General features: G+C 45.4%; 1 protein-coding gene across 1 annotated transcript in view; it reads left to right on the plus strand.

Annotated features, from left to right (window-relative positions):
- Nucleotides 1-8441: 8441 nt before the first annotated feature.
- LRP8 (LDL receptor related protein 8) overlaps nucleotides 8442-23062 on the plus strand; it is a 168641-nt gene continuing 154020 nt past the window's right edge. Inside the window, exons 1-2 of the mRNA XM_066325462.1 lie at nucleotides 8442-8524; nucleotides 9328-9447. Coding sequence (XP_066181559.1) covers nucleotides 8455-8524; nucleotides 9328-9447 — 190 coding nt within the window. The 5' untranslated portion in view covers nucleotides 8442-8454. The remainder of the gene's footprint in view (nucleotides 8525-9327; nucleotides 9448-23062) is intronic.

Consider the following 23062-nt stretch of genomic DNA (forward strand, 5'->3'; position numbering starts at 1 on the left):
AGGCCAATAATGCTGTCAGACCCTAGATGAACATGAATAATAGCCTGTTTGCACAGCTGATAACTGAGCTGTAAAAACGAATCTGCTCCCAGATGAAACTTGACATGCAAAATTTAAGCTTGGGGAACAATTCTTTGTACGTATTCTGAAAAAAAAAATAATTACTTGGACTGCTTAATTTTTATTCATCCCTAAAATAAAAAAAACCCTACAGGAGGGTCAGCAGAGAAAGCTCCTGTGTTTTGACATAGAACTTGGAATTAGCTTTAAACATAAAATACAGCAAATGTTTAATCTGCAATAAAGTTGAATCTGCTCATTTTGCAGAAGAACAATGGCTGAGGGTCGAAGCCTTGGGTTCTGCAGTTGCCAGATGGGATCATTTCCAAAAGGGAATTTGGATGGTAATCAGTGTCCTCTGGGATCCATGCCCACCGCTCCAAGCCCGCGTGCCACAAAGGAGAGATTAGGGGCAGAATGAGAATGTGCAAGGCTGGCACGAATCAAAGGGACTCCCTGTAAAACCTATTACATCTGTGCTCTAAAAAATGCATAGAGAAACTGACAGTCAGGAAAATGCAGTTTTGATTGTGCTTTGATGGCTGGGAAGCTAAAATCGTGTGGGTGGGTGGCTAAGTATAAGTCCATGTCCATGCCAGCTTTATTTGACTGGGAGAGCCGGAGTCAGGCCAGTTTTCATTGTCCTTTCAAGACTTTCAGAGCAGCAGGATAAATAAAGGAATGAAATGGGGAAATGAATTTATAGAGTTTGGGTGTCAAATGATTAACAAAAGGCCCAAACCTTGGTGTTTTGTTCCATTGATTTTGTTTTGGCAAGGCAAAGATAAGAATGTGAACCTGTACAAAGGGAGGTGGTCTTTACTTCCCTCTGTGCCTTTGTGGTGGCTGGGTAATTTGCTGAATTGAAGTTTCACTTTTGGACTGAAAGCAGGTGTTACTCTACACTGAACTATGAGATACAAAACACTGTGCCACGCTTTTGGGGCCCACATGGTTGGTTAGTATTAAATCAGAACAGATCCCAAACATTTGGGTGAGAACAGCTGAATTTCTTCAGTGCTTCCTTTGTGATGGTAAGAGAAATCATCCACTTCCCAAATCAAGTTTCAGGTGAACTACACAAACTTGTGGTGTTTGGGAACCTCTGGTAGTCCTTGAGGCAGGTGAGTGTGGCCATGATTTGAGTCCCTCTAAATCAGTTTCCTTAACCCCATCTGGCCACAGGATTTATCATTTTCCAGAGGAAAGGAACTTCCAGCTGTGCAGGGCTGTGACATTGGCTGCAGCCCTTCAGAGCTCCCCTCCAGTGCTTTGTGTTGGCCTGCTGTTGCTCTCCTGGGCATTGTGGGCTCCTGTGCAAGTACCAAGACCAGCCTTTCATCACCAGTGGGCAACAAGTATCCAGCAATTCTGCTACTGTCACTGGTTGTATTGCACCAGAGAAGTTACTTTAAATAAACAGGAGTTCTGAGATTAGTTTGGACATATTTAAGCTTCCTAAAGTGGAAATTAAAGGTAGATGAGGTCTTTCTGAGACAATAGATTAGCTCAGTTGGTCAGAGCAGGGTGCTGATAATGCCAAGGTTGTGGGGTTGATCCCCACATGGACCATCCACTTCAGAGTTGGACTCAGTGATCCTTGTGGGTCCTTTCCAGCTCAGGATATTCTGTGATATGAGCAGGAGCCACACGAGGCACAATTACAGCACTTTGAAATGCTGTGAAAAGGGCTTGTGCAAGTTCAAAGTGCGTGAGTCTGACAGGAGCTGAGCAGACACACCAGTGCATCACTGCTGGGCTGGAGCCCAAGAAGGCAGCAAATCCAGGACCAGCCGAATTGCTAGGTTAGTTTAGACTGCAAGGATGCATATGCTTGTAGCCTTTCTGTCCTGATCCATCTGCTCACAACTCACATCTGTGGATCGGAGAGAAACCTTTGCCTTTGGTGAAAGAACTGGGGATGGGGCAATATTTTGAAGGGTGTACTAGAAAGGGTAAGAGGAGAGCTGTTTTATGCTTCGAGAAATTCATCTCTAGGACATGTTATTCTGAAGTGCATCTATCACTAGATGCTTTATGTGATATGACAAAATGCCACAGGGACTGATCCATCAACTGCTGTTGTTTCAACACGGTGTAACCGGCAGGGAATCTGAAAAGACAATGTTTTCTGAAACTTTGTTGAAAAGAGCTGTGGCTCTGGGAGTGCCAGAGTTACGTCTGGAGCTCACACACACATGGATTCTACACATGGCCGGAGCTTTTGGGAGAAAAGGTTTCTCAGCTTCAATAAAGCAAGTTTTTCACAAGTCAGTTACACTGACGACTCTTCTCAAACATATGGGAATAAGGCTGCATTGCATGATTCCAGTGTCTCTAGTGAAGCTATACATAGAGACTCCCCAAAGAATATTAGCACTGACTAAGCAAATCACCATGGAAAGTGAGGACAAATTTGAAACCGGGCCCACATTTGCAAGATGATAATTGGATTATTTTTCTATCCTGAAGATAGATCTTCCAGTGTTTCCCTTTTCTTCCCCTTCTCCCTTCCTCTTTTTGGGAGGATTTTAAAAGCTGATTTGATTTTTATCCACTCTGAAAAACCAAATAATTTCCCTCTAACCAAACTCATATCTTTTGGTAATGCTCAAATCTCCATTCATTCTCTCATCATTCAAGAATTGAAAGTGATGAAATTGCAATATTTAATGGGATAGCTTAAAAAGATTATTAAATACAAGCTAGTGAATAGAAAGAGAAAGCAAGAAAAAAGCCATTCAGAATCCAATCTTGAAAATTTCACTTTTAATGAGTTTTCACTTTAAAAAGGAAAACAAGTATTAGGTTCACATTCCCTCATAAAGAAAGACATCCTTGTCAAGCAGCTATGAGAATTCACAAATTGGATGACAGACTGTGCCTGCTGCTTTAGCACGAAGGCAATAGATCCAGCACGAGCTTGAAAGCAAGATGGGTTTTAAAGTGTTCTGCTGTCATACAGAATCCATACCAAAATAATGAGAAACATTCCACACAGGCATCATCCTAAATTCCCATTTGGGTATTATTTTCTCATTGATGTTGTAATTAATGCTAAAATAATTTGTCTGTGAGCCTTCAAGATGCTTAGAGCTTTCCAAAGGCTGCTGGGAGCTGAGGGAATTTGGCATCTCGCAGAACCAGACCTTGTCTCCTCTTCTGCCATCCACACACAAAAGCTCACTTCACAGCACTGGAGCTTGAACAAATAAGGTGTGGGAGAAAAACAGAGCAAGTATCTAGCTAGCAGGACTTTTTTAACAGGGAAGAAAAAATCAAATCCAGTCTTGGGGCTGCTCCTAGTTTTCCCCTGTTTGTGTCTAAGCCCTTTGGGAGCCACAGAGCAAACAGCAGCCTGTGGTACTAATCTGCTGCTTTACAGCACTGGTGTATGGTCACTGTGGAGCCACACGAGACACTGTCAGCTTCAGTTTTGCTCCAGTTCATGATTCCTTTGTTAGCAGGAATAGGATGAACAGTTTGAAGTGAGACATCTTTAAAAAATCCCACTGTACTTGTTAGGAACTGTGGCCTCAAGTCTGCATTTTTGTTAGCTTTCACAGTGATTAGTCACTGTACAGCAGCAAAGAGCAGAGCAGTCTATAGCAGTGCTCCTCTGGCATGCAAAAGATCTTGCCAGACACCTAATCCTCACTTTTTTTCTCCTTGGTTCCTTCATTAAAATAATGCAAAGGTCCCTATAGAGGGGGTAGGTTTGGTTGCACTCAGAGATTCATTGTTTAGGGATACTGCTGTGGCAGGGTGTTCAACCTCGGGATGGGAAAGAGGGGCAGTTCTGTGTTAGCTCCCTGCTAGTGAATAAAAACTGAAACCAGTGGACTTCAAAGCATCTCTTACCTTCTCCACACTCCCTTGAATGAACTGCTACAGAGAGGCAGGAATGAGAGCAAGAAGTGGATGGAGATGGATTTGATGCCTTACTGGAAAAGTTGTGTGATGCGACAGCGCTCTGCAGGCAGCTCAGTTCCCGGGGAGCTGCTCTTCCCAGCTGCTTTTACATGGCCAGGGTAGTGCTGCAGGCTGCTGGGAATGCTGCAGCTGGAGAACCAGGAGGTGATACTTAAAGTAGACTAAGCTGGGTTGCAGTTATATGTAAAATTTAAGAGAGTAGTTGTAATCCAGAATTTCTCTGAAGACAATAATCCATGAGTGTGAGGCAGGGACTTGTTACCTGTTTTGTGTGTAAATGTGGTTATTGACTGTTTTACATTTCAGTGGAAGCTTTGGTCACTAAATGCTGCAGGCTCATTCCTGGACAAGAAATGTCCCTGAGATTTTGTCTGGCCAGCAGCGTGGCAGTGCTATATCATACTGCTACAAATGCTTGAATAAAGCAGAAGTGGGTTTTAGGACAAAGAATAATTATGGCTGTGGAAGTGAGAGATTCTGGCTTGCAGGAAAGACAATTCTTGGATGACAAACTGATGGGGTTTGTAGTTTGATTTAGATCTGATTGTGTCCTCCTTTCTTTACGAGGCCATGAGCTAACTAAAAATAAGGACATCATTAGAAGACCTGGAGCATGCTAAGGTGGTTAAACTGACCTTTTAGACATGAAACAAACAAAATAAAAGTCCTGATGGCTGTGAAATGTCCCTAAAATTTGCAAAGTGAAGGTGTATCCAATAGGCAAAGAAGTACAGAGCATGGATTTAAGTAAGAAATATGAAAAGCAAACCAGCAAACAGCTGACTTAGGGGATTGGAGTTCTCTGTAAAGAAGTTGAAGTTAAAAGAGAATAAAATTAAGCTAAGAAACAAAGGAGATTATAGAAGACATTGAACAAAGCCTTTTTAAACAATAAAAGTTCCAAAAATAAAGCATAGAAAAAGGAGATCAAAGAGACACCATTTAGTCAGATACAAATAAAAATATGAATTGGAAAAAAAAAAACCCAAACCAAACCAAACTAAAGAATTAAGAGCCCTAACTTGCTTTCACACAAGCAAAAAGGGATTTGTGCAAATGAAAAGTAGTATCATCTGTCATTAAAGTGCCATTGCAAAGAGACAGATGAGGAAGGCCACATGGCTGGAGGAAGTTAATGACCATTGATGCCACAGTGACTGTGGTTAAATGCATGAGTTAGGGAAAATTCCTACAGCTACCTGGACAAGAGTGGAAGGATCTAAGGAAATCAGTATGGGAAAATTGTAAGTCAGTCTAAGGAAACTATGAAAAGAGGGAAAGCAGAAGAACCTTTTCTGTGCAGTTGAAAATGGGCAGATTTTGAAGAAATTCATGAAAAGCAAAAGGCTAAAGCACCTTAGCAGATAAATACAAAAGTAAAATGTTTTAAAGCAGATACTTAAACAACATAAAAGCAAAAGTAAGTTTGTGAATCCCAAAAGTAGGAAGGAAGGTTGTGAAAACTGTTGGTTATTCTGAACACAGCAGGTAAAAACCAGGAGATGTGTAAGAATCTGAAGGACAAGTCTCGATCAGAAATGAACTTGAATTTATGCTCTGCTGGGCTTGTGGGTTTTGTGCCTCAGTAGAAGCAGCAGAAAATAAATTTTAGTTTTAAATGTAATATACAATAGTACATACAGCTGAAAACTCACAGTAGTTATGGCAAGAAAATTTTATTTTAAAATGTAAACAGTACTGTGGGCACTACCACATCAGTTGGCAGTTTAAGGGACATGGCTGCTAGTGCATTGGTTCAGCTAACTTAAATGAAAAGGTTTAATTTAAATATCTTTTTGCAAAACATATTACATTAGCATATCTAAAAGCCGTGACGGGATTGAAGGATTGTCTAGTTGAAAGACAAGACTGAAAAAGTCAGCCTATTGGACAGGGCATATTTTCAAAGGCCATCATACAAATAGAGGAGAACAGGTGTTTAAATGTCCATTTGAAAGAAGAAATAAATATATTGCAGAAAGACATTCAGTTGTTTTTGGGAAAAGGGAAATGAGGGTCTGAACCCAGTCTGCAAAACAAAGAAAGGTATTCACACAGTGAGCAAAAGCTGGAAACACCAGAGGAACTTCCACTAAAATAAGTTTGGTGTATCTGTTTTCACATGCCTCTGAATGATTCAGTTCCCACTCTGTGGCTGGGAGGGCACATACCTGCACACCTGGGGGAGTAAAGAACTGGTGCATGAGTACCAGCCTGCAGAAAATCCAGGGTGCAGGAGGTCAGTTGTTCATCCTGACGCTGAAGAGACTTCTCTGATGGGTAAGATGTACTTAGCATGAGAAATATATGGATCTAAGGGACCAAGCATTAAAAATGTAAATATGGAAAAAAGGTTTGGGTTCTGTGTTAAGAAAAATATTGAGCTGTAAAAATCATTGTAAAATAGATCAAAGGAATGGTATGGATGTCAAACAAGAGAGCTGGCTGATGGAGCTCTATTGAAAGAACATTTCCCTGCTTTGATGCATCCCCTTGCTCTGTTAGTGCATATCTGATCTGTGATTTGTTGTTTAATGTGCAGTGGTGTGTGACCAACTAGAAGCAATAAACCACAAAGGTAAATTAAAAGGTAAATTAACAGTCTTAACTATTGGAACATAATGGATGAAATGATATTTCATTCCTCTTTCATACCAAATGGCTTCCTTAGCCCAATCTACTTCTCCTATAGTAGTTCCCTTCTTGCCTCTGCAATTCCTCAGAGACACGTATGTCCACAAGATGGTACCAGTAGCCCCTGCAATGGCTGGTCAGTGAAGGCTCTTGAAACTGCTGCTCTCAGGTGTCACCAGAGAAGCTCACTCAGAAAAATCTCATTAGTGTTGTTTCCTATGAGAGGCATTCAGGCCAAAACACCTGTTTGGTTGGCTTTTTTAAATGAAAAAAAAATTCCAATAGGAATCAGAGCAGATCATTGCTGTGACTGATGCGCTGCACACTCACACCTGTTTTGTACCAGATAGCTTCATTATTGCCTTTGGAGCCACTTCCAATTTAAACTAATAAACTAACCTACAAAAGAGAAGAATGCAGGCCATGAATTACAGTAGCTTTATGAATCTGTGTTTTGACACATTTAAAAAAGAGAAATTTGACCTAATGTATTATAAATACCTCATTTGCTTTGAGCAATTATTGTAATCTATCACATTGATGCAGCCAACACAAACATGCGCTACATTTCTCACGCTAAAAATTGTTCAAACAGGCTTGAATAAATTGTTAATACCCTATAAGCTGCTAGTGGAATAGCGCAATGATTAGCTCTTCTCTTCACATGATTCAAACGCATTAGTGACACTGCTGACTAATGACTTGCAAAATTTTTGTTAAAGACACAGGTGCATTTTTAAATGGCAGCTCAGTTCTTAAGTCAATGGCATTTCAGGCTTTGAAAGTGAAAAGCTTTGTTAAATTGGTTTATGTAAAGTTAGTGCTCGATTTTAAGGTTTTTTTAAATGACACTCCACATATAATCATGTTACTTCTGTTGCGATGTTAGATTCAAGTTACTCTTGAAAAATATCTTCTCATAATACGATTACTGGAATACTGTTAATCCTGACTGTATGAACAAGGCTGCGGTGTTAATTAAAGACGGTGAACTGCTTTCTCATCAGCATCGGGCAAATGGAGTGATAACTAAGGCCCCTGATAGCATGGACACCATTAGTCATCACTGATCAGACGCATTGCTTAGGCAGGAGGAAGGGTAAGCAGTCCCTACGAGGAGAGGCGCCCACCTTTAGCACACTTGGTACTTGTTTCGCTAATTTTAATACAATTAAGTGGAGATGACCACATCAGCATGGTCATAATGAAATCCCTCAGTGGGAGATCTGAAGTAATGAGGAGAGCACACAATTTGTGACTTGAGGCCATTTAAAGGAGTCCGTGTATTTAATTGGCCTAATAAAATTAAGATCACGAATGAGGCTGTCACTGTAGCCGGGCCCAGCGAGGGAGGCTCAGGACCCGAGGGCCTGACCCGCTCAGGTCCGGCAGGGCCCGGGCCGCCTTCCCAAGCGACAGCTCCGCGCTGAGCAGCCCGGCCCGGGGCGCGCATCCCGCCGGGGGCCGCCGCGTCCCGCAGGTGTGTCCCCGCAGGTGTGTCCCCGCAGGTGTGTCCCCGCAGGTGTGTCCCCGCAGGTGTGTCCCCGCGGCTGTCCGGCGGGAGGCGGGATGCCGGCCGGGCCGAGCGGGGCCGAGCGGGGCCGGGCCGAGCCGAGCGGGGCCGAGCGGGGCCGGGCCGAGCGGGGCCGAGCCGAGCCGAGCGGGGCCGGGCCGAGCGGGGCCCGCCCAGCGGGGCGCGTCACGGCGGCGGCGCGGCGGGGCGGGGGCGGCGCCGGCCGCAGTCGGCACGGGGCGGGCAGCGAGCGGCGCGCCGGCTGCGCGCACCCCGCACACGGCGCGCTGCCACCGAGGGAGGGAGCGAGCACCATGTGCCGGCCAGCGCTCGCCCGGCTGCTGCTCCTCCAGCTGCTGCTGCTCAAGCTGCACCTCGGCAAAGGTGGGTCCGGCGCGGCTCGGCTGCTCTCCCCCGGCGCCGGGATGCCCCGGCCTCGGCGCTGCCGGGGAGGAGGCGAGCGTCCTGCGGGCACGGGCACCGCGGGGTGTGCGGCCGCGGGGCCCCGCTCGCCCCGCTGCCCTGCCCGGCTTTGGGACCTGCGGAGGGCTGCGGGCGCGCTCGGGGCTTGCGACCTGCGGGGCGAATGCAGCCCCAGAGCTGGTGACAGGAGCTGCCACCTTTAATCCCTTTCAGAGGGGATTTGTGCCTCGTCAGAGCGGCGCGGCACCGAGTCTGCAAAGCAGATTTGCTCCGTTCTCCCCCCGCCCTCAACTTTAGTTGGGTCAGGTCCCTTTTCCCGGGACGGCGCCGGTGCCCGTTCCGCGTCCCCAGGTGTCGGTGCGTTTTGCCCCGGTAACGGATGCGCAGGAGGTCCCAGCAGCGCTGCGCTTTATAATTTTTCTTTGTCTGTCGTATTTCGGGTTTAACCATCTTCTATTTCCAGGCTCCTTATCCCTCCGCCTTTAAAACAATGCAGGGAAGCACGGGAATGGCCCCTTTTATCCCTGCACAAAGCAGCTTCGGCATCGCCGCCGTGCTCCCGCGGAGGCGCGTCTCTCCCGGCCGCTGTGTCCCGGCGAGCCCAGCCCCAGCCCCGCACCGAGCCGCTGTCCCCCGGCGAGCCCAGGCGCAGCCCCCATCCCCAGCCGGGCTGCCCGCGGGCGGCGAGGCGGCCCCGGGATGTCCCCGGCGCCCGGCCGTGGGAGCGCGCCCCGCTGACCCAGGCGCGGCCCCGTGTCTCGCAGGCGCCGTCAAGGAGTGCGAGGAGAACCAGTTCCAGTGCCGGAACGAGCGGTGCATCCCCGCCATCTGGAAATGCGACGAGGACGACGACTGCTCGGATAACAGCGACGAGGCGGATTGCCGTGAGTATCCGCGCTCCGCGCGGCGGGGCGGGGGGCCGGGAAGGGCGCGCTTCCCAGCTGCGCTGCGCCTCTTTTTTATGAATGAATGAATGAAGTCGCGCCGTCCCGGGCCGCGGTGCCCATTGGCTGCCGGGAGCAGCAGATCCGTGACGCGGCGCCGCGGGGCAGCGGCTCCTCGCTGCCGGTACTGCCCGGTCCGGCCCGGCACCGCACGGCACGGCCCGGCACCGCACGGCACGGCCCGGCACCGCACGGCCCGGCACCGCACGGCCCGGCCCGGCACCGCACGGCCCGGCCCGGCACCGCACGGCCCGGCCCGGCACCGCACGGCACGGCCCGGCACCGCACGGCCCGGCACCGCACGGCCCGGCCCGGCACCGCACGGCCCGGCACCGCACGGCCCGGCCCGGCACCGCACGGCCCGGCCCGGCACCGCACGGCCCGGCCCGGCACCGCACGGCACGGCCCGGCACGGCACGGCTCGGCACCGCACGGTCCGGCTCGGCTCGGCTCGGCACGGTCCGGCTCGGCTCGGCTCGGCACGGCACGGCACGGCTCGGCACCGCACGGCACGGTCCGGCTCGGCACCGCACGGCACGGCACGGCCCGGCACCGCACGGTCCGGACACCCGGAGCGCCGCGCTGAGCGCGACTCCGGCAGCTCCCTGCCCTCCCTGTGCCGGTCCCATCGCCGCCAGCAGCGTCTGTGCTCAGAGCGCCTAAAAGGAACAGCGCCGTTCGTGTCCCCGGGGCAGTCGGGAGAGATGTTAAACAGCGAGAAGGGCCGTGCTTAGGGCCACCGGCAGGTGCTCATGTGAAATGTTGCTTGCTCATAATCATCCTGCGAGGTGTGGGGTGGGTGTGAGTCTTGTGTTTAAATATGTGTGCAGTCATGGTGAGACGGCAGATTAACAAGTAGCGCTCTTGGCTTGGCAGTGTCAGACATGTAACACTAATTCCCTCATGCTGTAAGGGAAGAGAGAGCAAGAAATATACTTCCAATCCTGAGAAAAAGGCACTCGTTCCTTCTGTGGCGTGGCCCTGTGGTGCATATCAGTGGAAGCCCATAAAATCTGGGTACTCTGAAGGGTTGTGCTGTTGTAAGTTGGCTGTTAGTTTGCTTACAGCTTCTGATGGCCTGGGAGAATTTGTCTCAGCCATGGAGTATAAGAAGCATCTGTAAAAGAAGTTTACAGAGCCTAAATCTTAAAGAGAAGTATCTTTAATTTTGATATTAAAGTTGCAAACACTGTAGCAAGTACCACATCTCTTGAATTATCTCATAGAATAAAAGGCGCTGAATGTGCATTCAGTGAATGAACTCTTCAAAGCTTATAGACCCAGTGAATATATATCACTGTGAAGAGAAAGGTCACTGGTTATGTGTTTTTCCATATGTGATTTTCCTATTAACATCTTCACCTGTCAGTCTGTGTCAGGTCATATTCAGAGTGAGTCCTAAGTAGATTAGTTTAAGGAGAGCAGGATTCCCAAACTCTTAAATTATAACAAGACATTCCCTGTGAACACCCCATGACATTTCTTTCTGGTTGCTGTTTTTATTCAGAGGACTTGATTGGCTTTAAGTATGATTTTTGAATGGTCTGGGGAGTAAGGAGCATTAATTGAGGTATAGAAATGGATTTTACAGGAATTATAATGGCACTATTTAGAAGCAGCTTAGATACAGAATGTTTCAAATTGCAAAAGACTTGGGGAAGCCGGGGGTGACTGAGAACTACCATGGACTCTTGTGTAGCCATAACTGGGAATGTTTTCTCAGAAGTGCCTGTGTTTCCCCGGAGAGACACTAATCTGGGGAAGCACTGGGAATCTCTGAACAGGTATATAATGGTGTTCTTAAAGCCTTCTGTTTAAAACCTCTGTGCACTGTGCTACAAAGGCTTGGTGACCTGCAGGTGACCTGTGGGCAGTGCTTTTGGAGCTGCTTTTCAGAGGTTGGGATTGTGGCTGGAGGAGCATCTTGAGCAAATTCTGGACCCTGCATTCAACATGGAAGAGTAGGTTTGTGTCCTGAGCTCTTGCCCTGCATGAGTGAGTGGTTCAGTATCTGGGCTGCTTTTTTATTTTCTCCTTTTCCTTATGATTAACCCTCTGAGCATTGTGTCAGAAGAGAGAGAGTGTAGAACAACGTGCTGTTGAACATCAGCTCAGTGTGAATTGTGCTGTGTTAGAATGCTTATTGCATCTGATTTGGGTTGATTTCTGAGGCGTTTTATAGTTGTTGGGATTGGGGGTGGTAAAAATATGTTCTTCACTTTAATCTGAATTTGGCATTCATTATTGATCAGACTACAGAAATTGCTCATGGACTGGTAATTTATTTCACATATAGAGAGACTTTGCAGTTGCTGCTTCAAGCAGGCTGAAAGACAAAAATTACATTTGTCATGCACATTTTTGTCACTTAAATTGTTCTGAACACTGTTTTATTTTGAAAGTGCGTGCTGCTTTTCGGCATATGGAATGTTTGGAGTCCTACTCACTGGGTGAAAAAATACGTTCCGTGTTTTCATTTTCTAGATACCGCCTCTGTTATCACTGCTGTAATAAACAGATATTTATTTTAAAATTATTGTATGAACATTTGCAATAGAAGAAACTATTCAGGAAAACTGAGCATGGCAGAGTGGTGATGGAGAGGGAAATGAATATGCAGGTAGACTGCAGGCAGTGAGTACTGATAAGGACCCTGATAACCTCTGTAATTACTTAATGATTCTTTTTCCCAGAGCTGATAATGTATTTGTAATAGCTCATTGCTGCTTGTGTATATTCTCCCTTTTTGAAGAGACAAGATGGTCTTTATCTGTGTGAAGAATTGGTTTATCAAACCAATTCCTTCTGGTAGGTGGTCTAATACATTGGAAAATTTTGTAACCAAGAGTATCTTAAATAGTTGGAAAGAGTTGCTTTTTTTTGGCAGGACTCCATGGGCTTCCTACAAGAAATTTGCACAAGGCTGAATCTTTGTTTTTTATTTGTGTCCCCTTTGTGTTGTGTCCACTGTCTGTCCCCATTTCTCCTCATCCTCCCTGCTCCCAAGATGTGCTGGCATAATGTTTTGGATCCTAAGGAGAATGTTTCAGTAATCAAACTGTACTGCATCCTTGGCATTTGCTTTCCACTGAGTAATCCTTTTCTGTTGTAGCTGCTAGTTCAGCTTACCTACCACAGGACTGATGTGTGAGTTAATACAGCAGACACTGGACCTGGAGTCAGCACTGGTTTTTAAGGTGTGTGAAGTTTATCCAGGACAGGGTTTCTGGGAAAAGAACCAAGGAGGCTGCCAGGAATGGAGGAGATGGTGCTCATGTGTGTGAAGGCACATGACTTGTGAAGTGTTAACAGGAGAGGAGACAGAAATTTGTGTGCATTGTAGGAATATATAAAAATAAAGCAGTAAACAGATTGCCTAAATATGAAGATGCCTTTTTGCTGCCATGTTTTCAGAAAGTTATACCATTCTGACAAAAGGAAAATAAAAAGGGAGTAGAGATGTTCCTTAAAATCTGTCTATGGAAAGGAAACTAAACTCCAGAGAGAAAAACAGTGGAAGTTATATTGTTTGGATTGCTGGAGAAATCAAGTTGTAAACTCTGGAATTAGGAATCTTGGGTACGTATTGCAGATTTTAAACCTGTCCTAAAACTATTTGTTCTGCTCTACGGAAAAGGTTTTGCTTGGGCTGAGTCCAGTCTATGTAGGCCTGAAAAAGACAAAATCCCAGCCACAGCTTACAGTGCCATGATCTTCATTAAATGTGGTCCATATCACGAGGATAGGGCTCTAGGGCAGTTCTGAACGTGATTTCTGTAGATGCATTTTAGTCCTTCCCTGTGATACGTGTTCCTCTCTGGAAATGCTGGAAAGATAACCTATTTCAGACAACGCCTGCAGATGCAGTCATCCCAGCAACTTTATAAAACATCAAAGCTACTTTTATAGTGGGAAAATGTCCATTTTCTGAGGCACAGTGTTTTAGCAAAAGCATTCTATCTGAGGTACTCAGAATGTGGGATAGTGACTTTTTTTCTGTATCTCCCTCAGGAAAGGCAGCAAAGCCAGGTCAGGCTAGGGATCCGTGTGCTGTGTGTCCAGGGTGCTGCTGCACCCAGAGTGGAAAATCCTAGAGCGCTGCTCCATAGGGGGAGTGGCTCTTGGAGGCTTTTTCCCCAGCTTTACAAGTTTATTCCTGCTTGCCATTGTAGCCAGCAGGAAACGAGGAAGACCTTGCAAACAGCAGCCAGACACAACGTATTTGACGCAAAATAGGAGCTCTTATATTGATAGTTGTGTTTGATTTTATTGTTATGATGTAAGTATGGTTCATATTATCTTAACCCAGACCTGAGTGTGGGTGAAAGAGACTGGAAGACCTCTACAAATGTTTCACTGTTGAATAAACACTAAATGTGGCAGAGTATAGCTGCAAAAAGCAGTCTGTAGCTTAACCAGTTTCCTAAAAAAGAAACACGAGCTGCAGGATCATTTCAGCTTTGGAATACCTGCCTGCAGGGGGACACAGCCAAATGCAGAATTACTATTTCTTGTTTAAAGCTCCATTTTCCACCTTTGCACTGGTATCCTTTCTGTGGTGTTGCTTGCTGGTGAGGACTGCTCACAGAGATATTTTATAGACAGGGTTGAGGCAGGTTGAGGCTGGCTCAGGTATGAGATGCAGTCAGAAGGGAGTTCCTGTCTCAAAAGCTATTCCCACGTGTCCAGAATGCAGGGTAGCCATGTGGCATCAGCAAACCTCGCCTACCTCACCCTTGCCTGCCTTGTGGCCGCAGTAGGTGGCTGTGCAGCTGAGACACATTTCCTTTGCAGCTGGGAGGAAGGAGGAGGACTCCTGTTGTCCCACTGGCTTTGGACACGGAGTCTGCAGAGTTTGACTCCTGCTCCTGTGTGGAAGCCCCAGAGGCAGCCTCATGGTCTCTGTACTTTTCAGCTTAGGTTTCACTAGAGCTGGAATTTGGGAGTAAAAACATATCAAAAAGCCCATTTGAAAACGAACTTCTGGCTCCTGTGCAGAGTTAAGTACGGTCTGGGTGGCTTTGAAGCACAGGAGTGTTATGGTGTGCCAGGCTTGCATGTTTTGGAGCACGACCAAGTGACACAGGAGGCACTCACAATGCCACATCTCTTCTATAACTTCTGGTCCTCTGTTACGTGTTGCTTCAGTTTTTCTTTCTGTTTTGTGTTGAGTCAGTCTCCTGCGTGCTGGGTGATTGCTGCCTGCCACTCTGAGGATGTTTGTGCACGTCACCACGTGGAGTTTTAGGGTTCCTTGGCATGTGCACGTGTCAGTGGTAGTTTCACTGTGTTGTGTGGCCAGCTTGCGTGCTTATCCCAAAGCTCAAAGTGCTAGGAAGACTGGTTTGAGAGGCAGGACTTGTTTGCTTTTTGTGTGGCTGATGCTTGCCTGTCCTGGTCTGCACTGGGGTCATGTCCAGCTTAGCCTCAAAAGCAGTTTACTGATTTCTTGTGTTCATGGGTGAATGTTTTTATTCATTTATCTTAATCTTTCATTATATTCTTGTTGTCTGCTCTGAAAAACCTAACTTGCATGTTTTTCTGTCTGGATTATTTTCCCTGTTAGTGCAACCTGCTGCAACATTTATGTAGAAAATTGAGTTTTAAGCACATGCCCTTCTCCATTTCCCAATTTCTGGGCACATTTTCTTGAGGAGTTTTATTTATGCAGTTTTATTTATTAAGCAGTCCAGGTGCAGACTGCTTTCTAGAAGGTGATGATTTTCTATCACTCCTGCTGATGATCTGGGAAAGAAAGAGAGAACTGAGATGGGACCACTGAAAAGGCAGAAGAGAGAACTGGGGTATGTGGGAGAGCCACTGGGGACGTGATGGTTGCAGAGGGAAGTGAACTTGGTTTTGTGCAGTGTTGCTGTGCTATAGCAAGAAGGCACAAGAGTTGCTCTAGATACAGTTACAGGAACGAGCTGTGAGCTGAAAAGCTTTCCTGAGGTCAAGGAGAATGGGAAGTGTGAATATAATTATTGAGTTCAAGAGGGAATTTAGGAAAGTTAAAACCAACATGACTTGGTTTGTTTATCAGAGAGCTCAGAGCTGTCATTTCAGAGGGTACAAGCATAGTCTACATTTTGAGCCAAGGTAGGTAAACTTCATCCGGAGCATTTTAACGTATAAAGATAAAGAAGCTGTGGCTGCTCCATCCCTGGCAGTGTTCAAGGCCAGGTTGGATGGGGCTCTGAGCAACCTGGTCTAATGAAAGGTGTCCCTGCCCATGGCAGGGGGTTTGAAACTAATGGTCTTTAAGGTCCCTTCCAACCCAAACCGTTCTGTGATTCTATTAAAAGTCGATGCAGACCAGTTCTCTTGTGTCTGCAGTGTTCCAGACCCAGGCTTAGCACAGGTTAGAGATGTGATTTCTAATTGATTGATGTTAAGAGTGGGAGATACTTAAGATAATTTAATATTAATCAGAAAATGTTCAGAAGTTTATCCAAATTGCAGTTATGAAACCAGAGAAACGAAGTGTAATGTGCTGGTGAACACATTTATCTGATACACCTACACTAAGAGATTGCCAGTGCTAAAAATAGTAGGTTTTCTTTACTCCATTGTCCACCTAAAGGACCATTAAATACTCTGTTACACCTGAAAATATCTTAACCACTATTGATTCCCTCAGCTGTTTCTAATACAGCAGACACCCAGCTTTTGTTTCTGCTGGCGTTTTCCATGCCATCAGCTTTTTGAATTCGCTGACAAATCTACCATGTCTTTGGTGTTGTGTTAGGGATGCATTTGTGGTAGAAATGATGTAGCATTAAGTTCTCCTGGTCCACTGGTGCCCTTTTCCTCTCTACAGCTTTCCCATTTTCCTGCAGCTTTTCCCTGGTAGTTTCAAAGATGTTCCCAAAGCATGCTGTTGCTCAGTTCTGCTCTTCTGTGTCACTACACTTTTCCGTGTCTGCCTTATAAGATAGATACTCTAAGATGTCAGTTGTTCTTTCTTTTTTTCCTTTGCCCAGGAAAAGAAATCAGTAAGTTGAATTTGGGTGATGGAGGCGAAGATTTGGGTTGCTGATTGTTTTGTGCATGTTCTTGACAGAAAAGGAGTCTGCCTGCCCTGGTGTCTGCTCCCAGTGCAGACAGCTACTTCCAGCCAAGGGGAAATCCTCACTATTTTATGGTGCATGTGCAGGAAGTGTTGGAAGAGCTGAGTGTAGTTTTTATAACCCTCTATTTTCCATTAAAATTATTAATATTTAGATACCCACAAGGGAACGGAAAAGGGTAAAAGGCCCTGTGATAAAATTAATGCAGATTTTCTGCTCTGTGAAAAATTTCGGTCTGAAATGCAAGTGATAAAAACCTGATTAGACTTTCGAAGTTACAGTATTATTGTAAGCCAGTTGCAAAATAAAACTAAACCCTTGCACATTGAAACACTTTCCAAAGGCAGATTTTAACCTTCAAGGAGCCAGAAGATTTTTAAAGCAGGGTTGTGAGCTCTGTCACTGATGGGCTCTCAGGGTGAGATATCCTGTTTCTTGCCATAGTAATGATGCCCTGGTACACTGTGTTTCTGTTCCTGGCAATGCCCATGACTTTTCTTCCCAGAGCTGTGGCAGATCTGGCAGCCCTGTGCCCTTCTCCTCAGGAAGAGGTGAATAAATGGTGTTAGCCTCTTGTGCTCCAGAGCGACTCAGCTGTAGATGAGTGAGCCCAGCCAAGGAGAGAAATGAGGTCTCCTGCCTCCCAGGTCAGTGCCCAACACACACAACTGCTCCTTGCAGAGGCACCTGTTGGACAGGTGGAAGGCTTTCAGTTTTCCCTCCAGGTTTCCTGGTTATTTTCAGCCTAAGCTAAGGCCTGGCAGTCAGTCTAACCTCAGACTGAATGTCAAGAGCAAGTGTTAGGAACTACGAGAGAGCAGGATTTATGGCTGCCTTGGAGCAAGGCTTACAAGCCTTTGGGCTGCAGCCACGTAAAGGGAGTTTTATTGCCAATTTTTTTTCCCTAGACGTTCTGTTTCTGATACTTTCATATTATTAAATGCATTATTAGTATTTATTAAATGCCTGAGAGCATGTGTGGCACTGTACCAGGACCAGAGCAGTGAGGCCTCAGTTTCCATGGCAGCAGGAGCACAGTCCTGTACTTTCAGAACCAGAAGGGCTCTTTTTGGCAGCTGCTCTCTGTGCTGTTGTGATTACTTTTTATTTTTAAAGATAGATATAGTATTTAAAACCGAATTCATTAGTGCTGCAGAATCTTGTCCATCCTGAGTGAGAATTTTGCCTGCTGTAAGTTTCTTTATCTTTTTCTTGAGTTCTGGCTTTGTTTCTGTAGATTCTGTGGGCGTGATTTCTTCTACTTGCAAATTAGTGAAAGGGGTAAAAGTGTGTGTTTAAAATTCATTGTAATAGGTAGAAAGTTCTCTCTTGATTTTGGTTAAATTTGAAATGTTACATTATTGTAGACTTGTTTTCCTTTATAGGTAGATACTGCATAGATTTATCAATTAAAATAATTGTTGAAAAAACTGGTTTGTACAACTGACAGTAAACTCTTAACTGTACTACGTCCCTCATTTAGATAACTGCTCCAGTTCCAGGTTTTAACTTTGTATTTTATTTTAACTGGCCTTGTTTCATACCTTTTTTCATGCTGCCTTCCTTGACGTGTAATGTGTAGTGTGATGTACACTGAGGTGATACTTTGCTTCATTTCAAGGGGTGAATTAAAACTTTCCTTTGATCCCAAGTCTTTGTCCTGCTGTGCATTTCCCAGCTGAAATTTTCTGTCTGTCTATGCTTTCCATGTATAAAGCTAATGTGATTAATTTCTTTGGTAGCTTTTCAGGCTTCTTCTGTTTTTGTTGATGTAGGTGAGTAACATTGTGGGCATCTCTCCAAATGTGTTGCTCCAGTCTCCTGCGATAGATACCAGCTGCTTGGCTTGCTGTTGAGTAGTGATTGTATGTCAGTAAACCCTGCTGGATTTACTGGATGGATTCCATCCAGATATGATACTACTCTGTTTGATCCAGGGAGTAGTTAAGACCATAAAAATCAGCTACAGCAGGAGTAGTGAATATTCTTGCACTGAGAATAAGAATTTCAGATGTAAACGTACAACTGTTCCTGTAGACTTTTCATCCCGAATCACTCTTGCATCTAGAGAGCTACTCATAAACAGAGAAATGGCCCAGTTTCTTTGATAGCAAATGTCAGTGCTGACTGATATAGGCCAAGAAATACACCTCCTGCCTCTGTAACTCAGTGCTTCTATTCTTGTTTGTGTGGTTGTGTTACGCTCCTTACACATTTGTCACCCCGTGGCTGCTTAGCAGTTCGGCTTTCTATGAATCTTCCCCATCCAAGTGGGCTAAACGTTATCTGAGGGACATGAAATCCATGCTTGGGGAAGTTACCCTCTGCCCAAGGCTGCAGAGTGATTCAGCAACTCATTGTGGATGTTAGTGACTCATGAAGAAAGACCCCAGTTTGTTGTTTTTCACGTCCATTATCACGTCGTTTTACGCAGATTGTGTTTGTTGGATTAAGCACTGCTCAAGGATTTAGCTTTTGTCATATACAGTTTGTAAAATAGTCAGAAAAACCTCCAGTGTTGAGACAATGGATTATTTCAAAATTCTAGTGTTGGGTCAAGCATTTAATGCAAGAAATACTTCAGATGTCTAAACTTGCTGTATTTAGTATCAGAGACACAGAAAATAGAGGTGTTTGAGGAGAAGCACAATAATTTTGTGTTCCAAACAGAACTTTGTTTTTGTACATTCCAACATATCCTGAAGCATAGCCTGCGTTCAGACAGACATCACTGCAGCCACTTCTTCAGCTGGCCAAAAGGGCCTGTTGTGAGACTGCACACGACAGACTTCTTGTTTGCTAGAGAGGCTCTTTCTGTTCTGTGTGTGTGTCTCCTTCACCTCCTGCCCTCACCTCGCTGTTACATGAGCACAAAGTAACTTATCACCTGTGCACCCGCTCCTCCGTAAATTATTAGTAACGTATCATTTTCTGGAAGGAACCAAGATAACCAAGATAACTCCCAAGAGGGACTTTAATTTGCTGTTGTTTATTTTACTGCTGCCACTCTCTTCCTTCTTCCCTTTCTCGTGCAAAACAGCAAAGATACGGTTTAGATTGCGCAACTCTGAAGTTTGCACAAGGTGGGCTTGGTACATGATTTAGGAGGGATATGAGCACTGCTCTTTGGCAGGTGATAAATAAAGAGTTTCAAAGGGAACCTCTGGACCAATCTCTGCCAGGATCACATTGGTGTGTTGAAATTGCTTTACTTCAGGCTCTTTGCTGCATGATTTCTGTTCCCCCTTTTCACAAGAGCTCTTTTAACACAGAAATCTGTCCTATTTTTTTATAAAATAATGTGTTATATGTATTTGCCCAAGGTGCCAGTGCGTGTTGATCCCTGAAGTTAAATTAGGATTAAGGAGTTGCATTGACAGGTGCTGAAAAGAATCATATCTGTCCAGTTCTTGACTGCAGGGTCTCTGATTGTGCATGGCACTTCAAAGAGAGTGAGTGCAGAGCAGGGGAGAAATCCTGGGGCACCCTTTTCTAGAAGGAGATGATAAATAATGTACTTAATTTTTCTCCATGGTTGTGGACAAGTATGTGCCTGAGCAATATGGAACCTTTCCCAGGCTCGCACACAGTATCTCGTTGCCTTGCTCTTCTTCAGTCTCTCCCCGTGAGTTTGGCCATTAATTCTCATAGCTCTGTTTCACAGAGTGCCCATCCCCAGCAGCAATGCACAAAGCCTTTGTTAACAGCTTCCCTTGCTCAGGCATTGCAGGGGACTCTGCAAAGCTTGGCTGAGAGCAGCAGGCGTTTCTTCACGTTCGATTGTGCATGCAATCATGTGAATATTGCAAGCCTTTATTTGTGCTAATGCTCCTAGAAAGGATTAATAATTCCACTGCACAAATGCTGTGCTTCAGCTGGCCAGAAACTGCTAAGTTCGCTTTGCCCAGATCCAATTACTTAATTTACAATATTTTTATCTTTTGAGACTGAAATGCAGGTTGAGGCTGTCAGGGTGACAAGTGTTGGGCATTCCAGAGCTGATGTGGAGCTCCACACCTGCCTCCTGTTGATTCCAGTTCAGGGCTGTCGTGCCCCAGATTGCTGGGCACTGTGAAAGTGCGCTGGCATCATCCCTGGGAGATGTGTTCACAGAACAAAAGCCATCACTGTCACTGAACAGTTTGATCCAGCTTTCAAGGTCAGGGCTGAGATACTCAGCACCATGGGAAATGCTGCATTCCTGCAGCAAAAAATCAGGATTGTGCTGGGGATTATGGAGTCCTTGGTTTATGGGGCTCTTGCCTTGGCAGCTTCTTCCTTGCCTGCTCAGCACACTGGAGGAGTGTTTCAAGGAAACCTGAAACCAAAATATCCTTTTAGAAGACTGTTTTCTTTTCCAAGCAGGCTGGATAGCTGTCAGTGAGTTGTCCATAATAATAAGAGTTGCTTACTGGTTCCTCTTCTGAGCTGCATTGTGCAGGCTTCAGCATCATATCACAGGGTTAATTTTAGAATGCAAAAAAGATGCTTCTCTGACAGTGAAAGCCACCGAGGGGGAGGAAGGCAGCCAAGTACAGGACCTAATTTTCCCCCTTCCTACAAAAGTGTTTTCTTCTTCTTGTGGGGGAGTGTGAGTTTGGATGTGGCATTAGAAACATATTCCACGAGGGGTTTAGGGCAGAATCTTGCTGTGTTGTTTTTCAAAAGGGTTCTCTCCCTGCTACTTGTTTCTACTGAAATCATGTGGGATTAGATTTCCTGAGAGGGAAAAACAAACCTGGTGAGATCTAGAACAACGAACTGGAATTCCCTTAATTTAATTTATGGCTGTTTTTTGTGACTGTGGTACACCTGAGAGCTGTATCACCTTTTCTGGAGATGGCTGGGGGTGAATTTCCTGTAGATGAAGCATTTTGGTGCATCAGCTTGACCTTTTACATAGAAAAAGGGCATGTGTAAATGTCACTTTTCTACAGTAATCAGTTGGGATTATCTGCCATTGTGCTGGGTTTTTTCCTCTGCTTTTATAATAGCAGAGATTTTTACAGCAGCTTGACATGTAAGAATGATGGAGGTTTCACTCTCACTCTGGATAAATTCTCGTCAGTAGATGGGAAGGAGATGATTCATACCTGTTAGGACTCTGCGTGTGAGAGAGTTATATTTCTTATTGGATGTGAAGTGGAAGATGGAGGGTCTCATTTCAGTCTGAACTGTTAGAATTCAAAGTGTTAAATGATGAGTGTCTCGGGATTTGGGGAGGATATTTGCTGTGTGTTCCGTTCTAATTAATTGCGATGTTTTAGGTGGGGGTTCCTTATTACTGTAATCTGCGGACAGCGCCGTTCTCTGATGTTGAAAGTTGAAGAGGGAAAACATCTTGTCTGTGTGAGGGCTCAGCCTGATCTTGCTGCTGCAGAAGTCTCTGAGGAAATGCTGATTTTAGATTGCTGACTAAAACTTGGCCCTGTACCTTCAGAGCACAGACCTGACTCTCTCCCTGCTGGTGTAGTTTTGTTGAGATTGACACCTCTTAGCTGGAAAAGCTGCTGCTGTGGGCCCAGAAAGGCTGAGAGGAGATGGATTTGTGTGGTCCATGAGGTCCTGCTGAGAGAAGAGCCCTGGCTGGCCTTACTGAGCCATGGGGCTGTGCCCAAGGAGCTGTGCTGGCCACAGCTTCTCCACAGGGCCACCCTCCCCAGCCAGGCACAGCTTCACCTTGGGTGCATTTTATCTCCTGAGGTGAGCCTGTGAAATAATGGTGATGGGAACGGTGTTGGCAGGGGAATATGTGGGGTAAAACATGAGTTTTAAGTGATATTTCAAGGGATCTTTGTTCCTTCTTAGTCACAAGCAGTCACAACTGACAGTGAGAAACCTTTCCAAACTCAAAAATCGATGGCTTCAGGCCTGTGGTGTTCACAGAATGTTTTCTGCAGCAGTGTTCACCCAGGGTATTACCCAGTCTTTCTTTTAGCCTTCAGAAGTGCACAGAGCATCATTGTGGAGCTGCAGTACAAGTTCTGGCCTTGGACCACTGTTTTGTTCCAAGTGGGGATTAACTGCTCTCTAATTCTGTTTTAGGGGTGAAAGTACAATCTCATTCCATTCCTGATCTCATGCATCCCCCAGCTACGATGTTGTGTGAGGACTTGCCATTGGCAAGCCATGAAAATAGAAATCTTCCATGTTTTATTGACCATTCAGTCTGTCTCCAGTACTTTTGCTCATGTTTCCCAGTGTCCTGCTGAAGGAAAGATCACTTGCAGGCGTGTTTTAGTCTGTGATAGCACTAATTTTATAATGATCTTGCTTTCAAATTGGATACTGTAAAATTGCTCTCTTAGGCTGCTTAATCTGCATTTCCAGCTCTTTGGTGGAAGGGGCCAAGCTCACTCCAGTGGATGGTGTGTTATTCCACAGCTAAAGCAAGTTCTTCCTGTGCTAAACTTCAGGCGTCTCTTCTTTCTGGAGCAGAAACACCCAGAGCTCTCAGGGTGGTACAGGTGCAGTGTGTAGGTCTG

The sequence above is a fragment of the Sylvia atricapilla genome, chromosome 9 (genome assembly GCF_009819655.1).
Source record: "Sylvia atricapilla isolate bSylAtr1 chromosome 9, bSylAtr1.pri, whole genome shotgun sequence".
NCBI lineage: Eukaryota > Metazoa > Chordata > Aves > Passeriformes > Sylviidae > Sylvia > Sylvia atricapilla.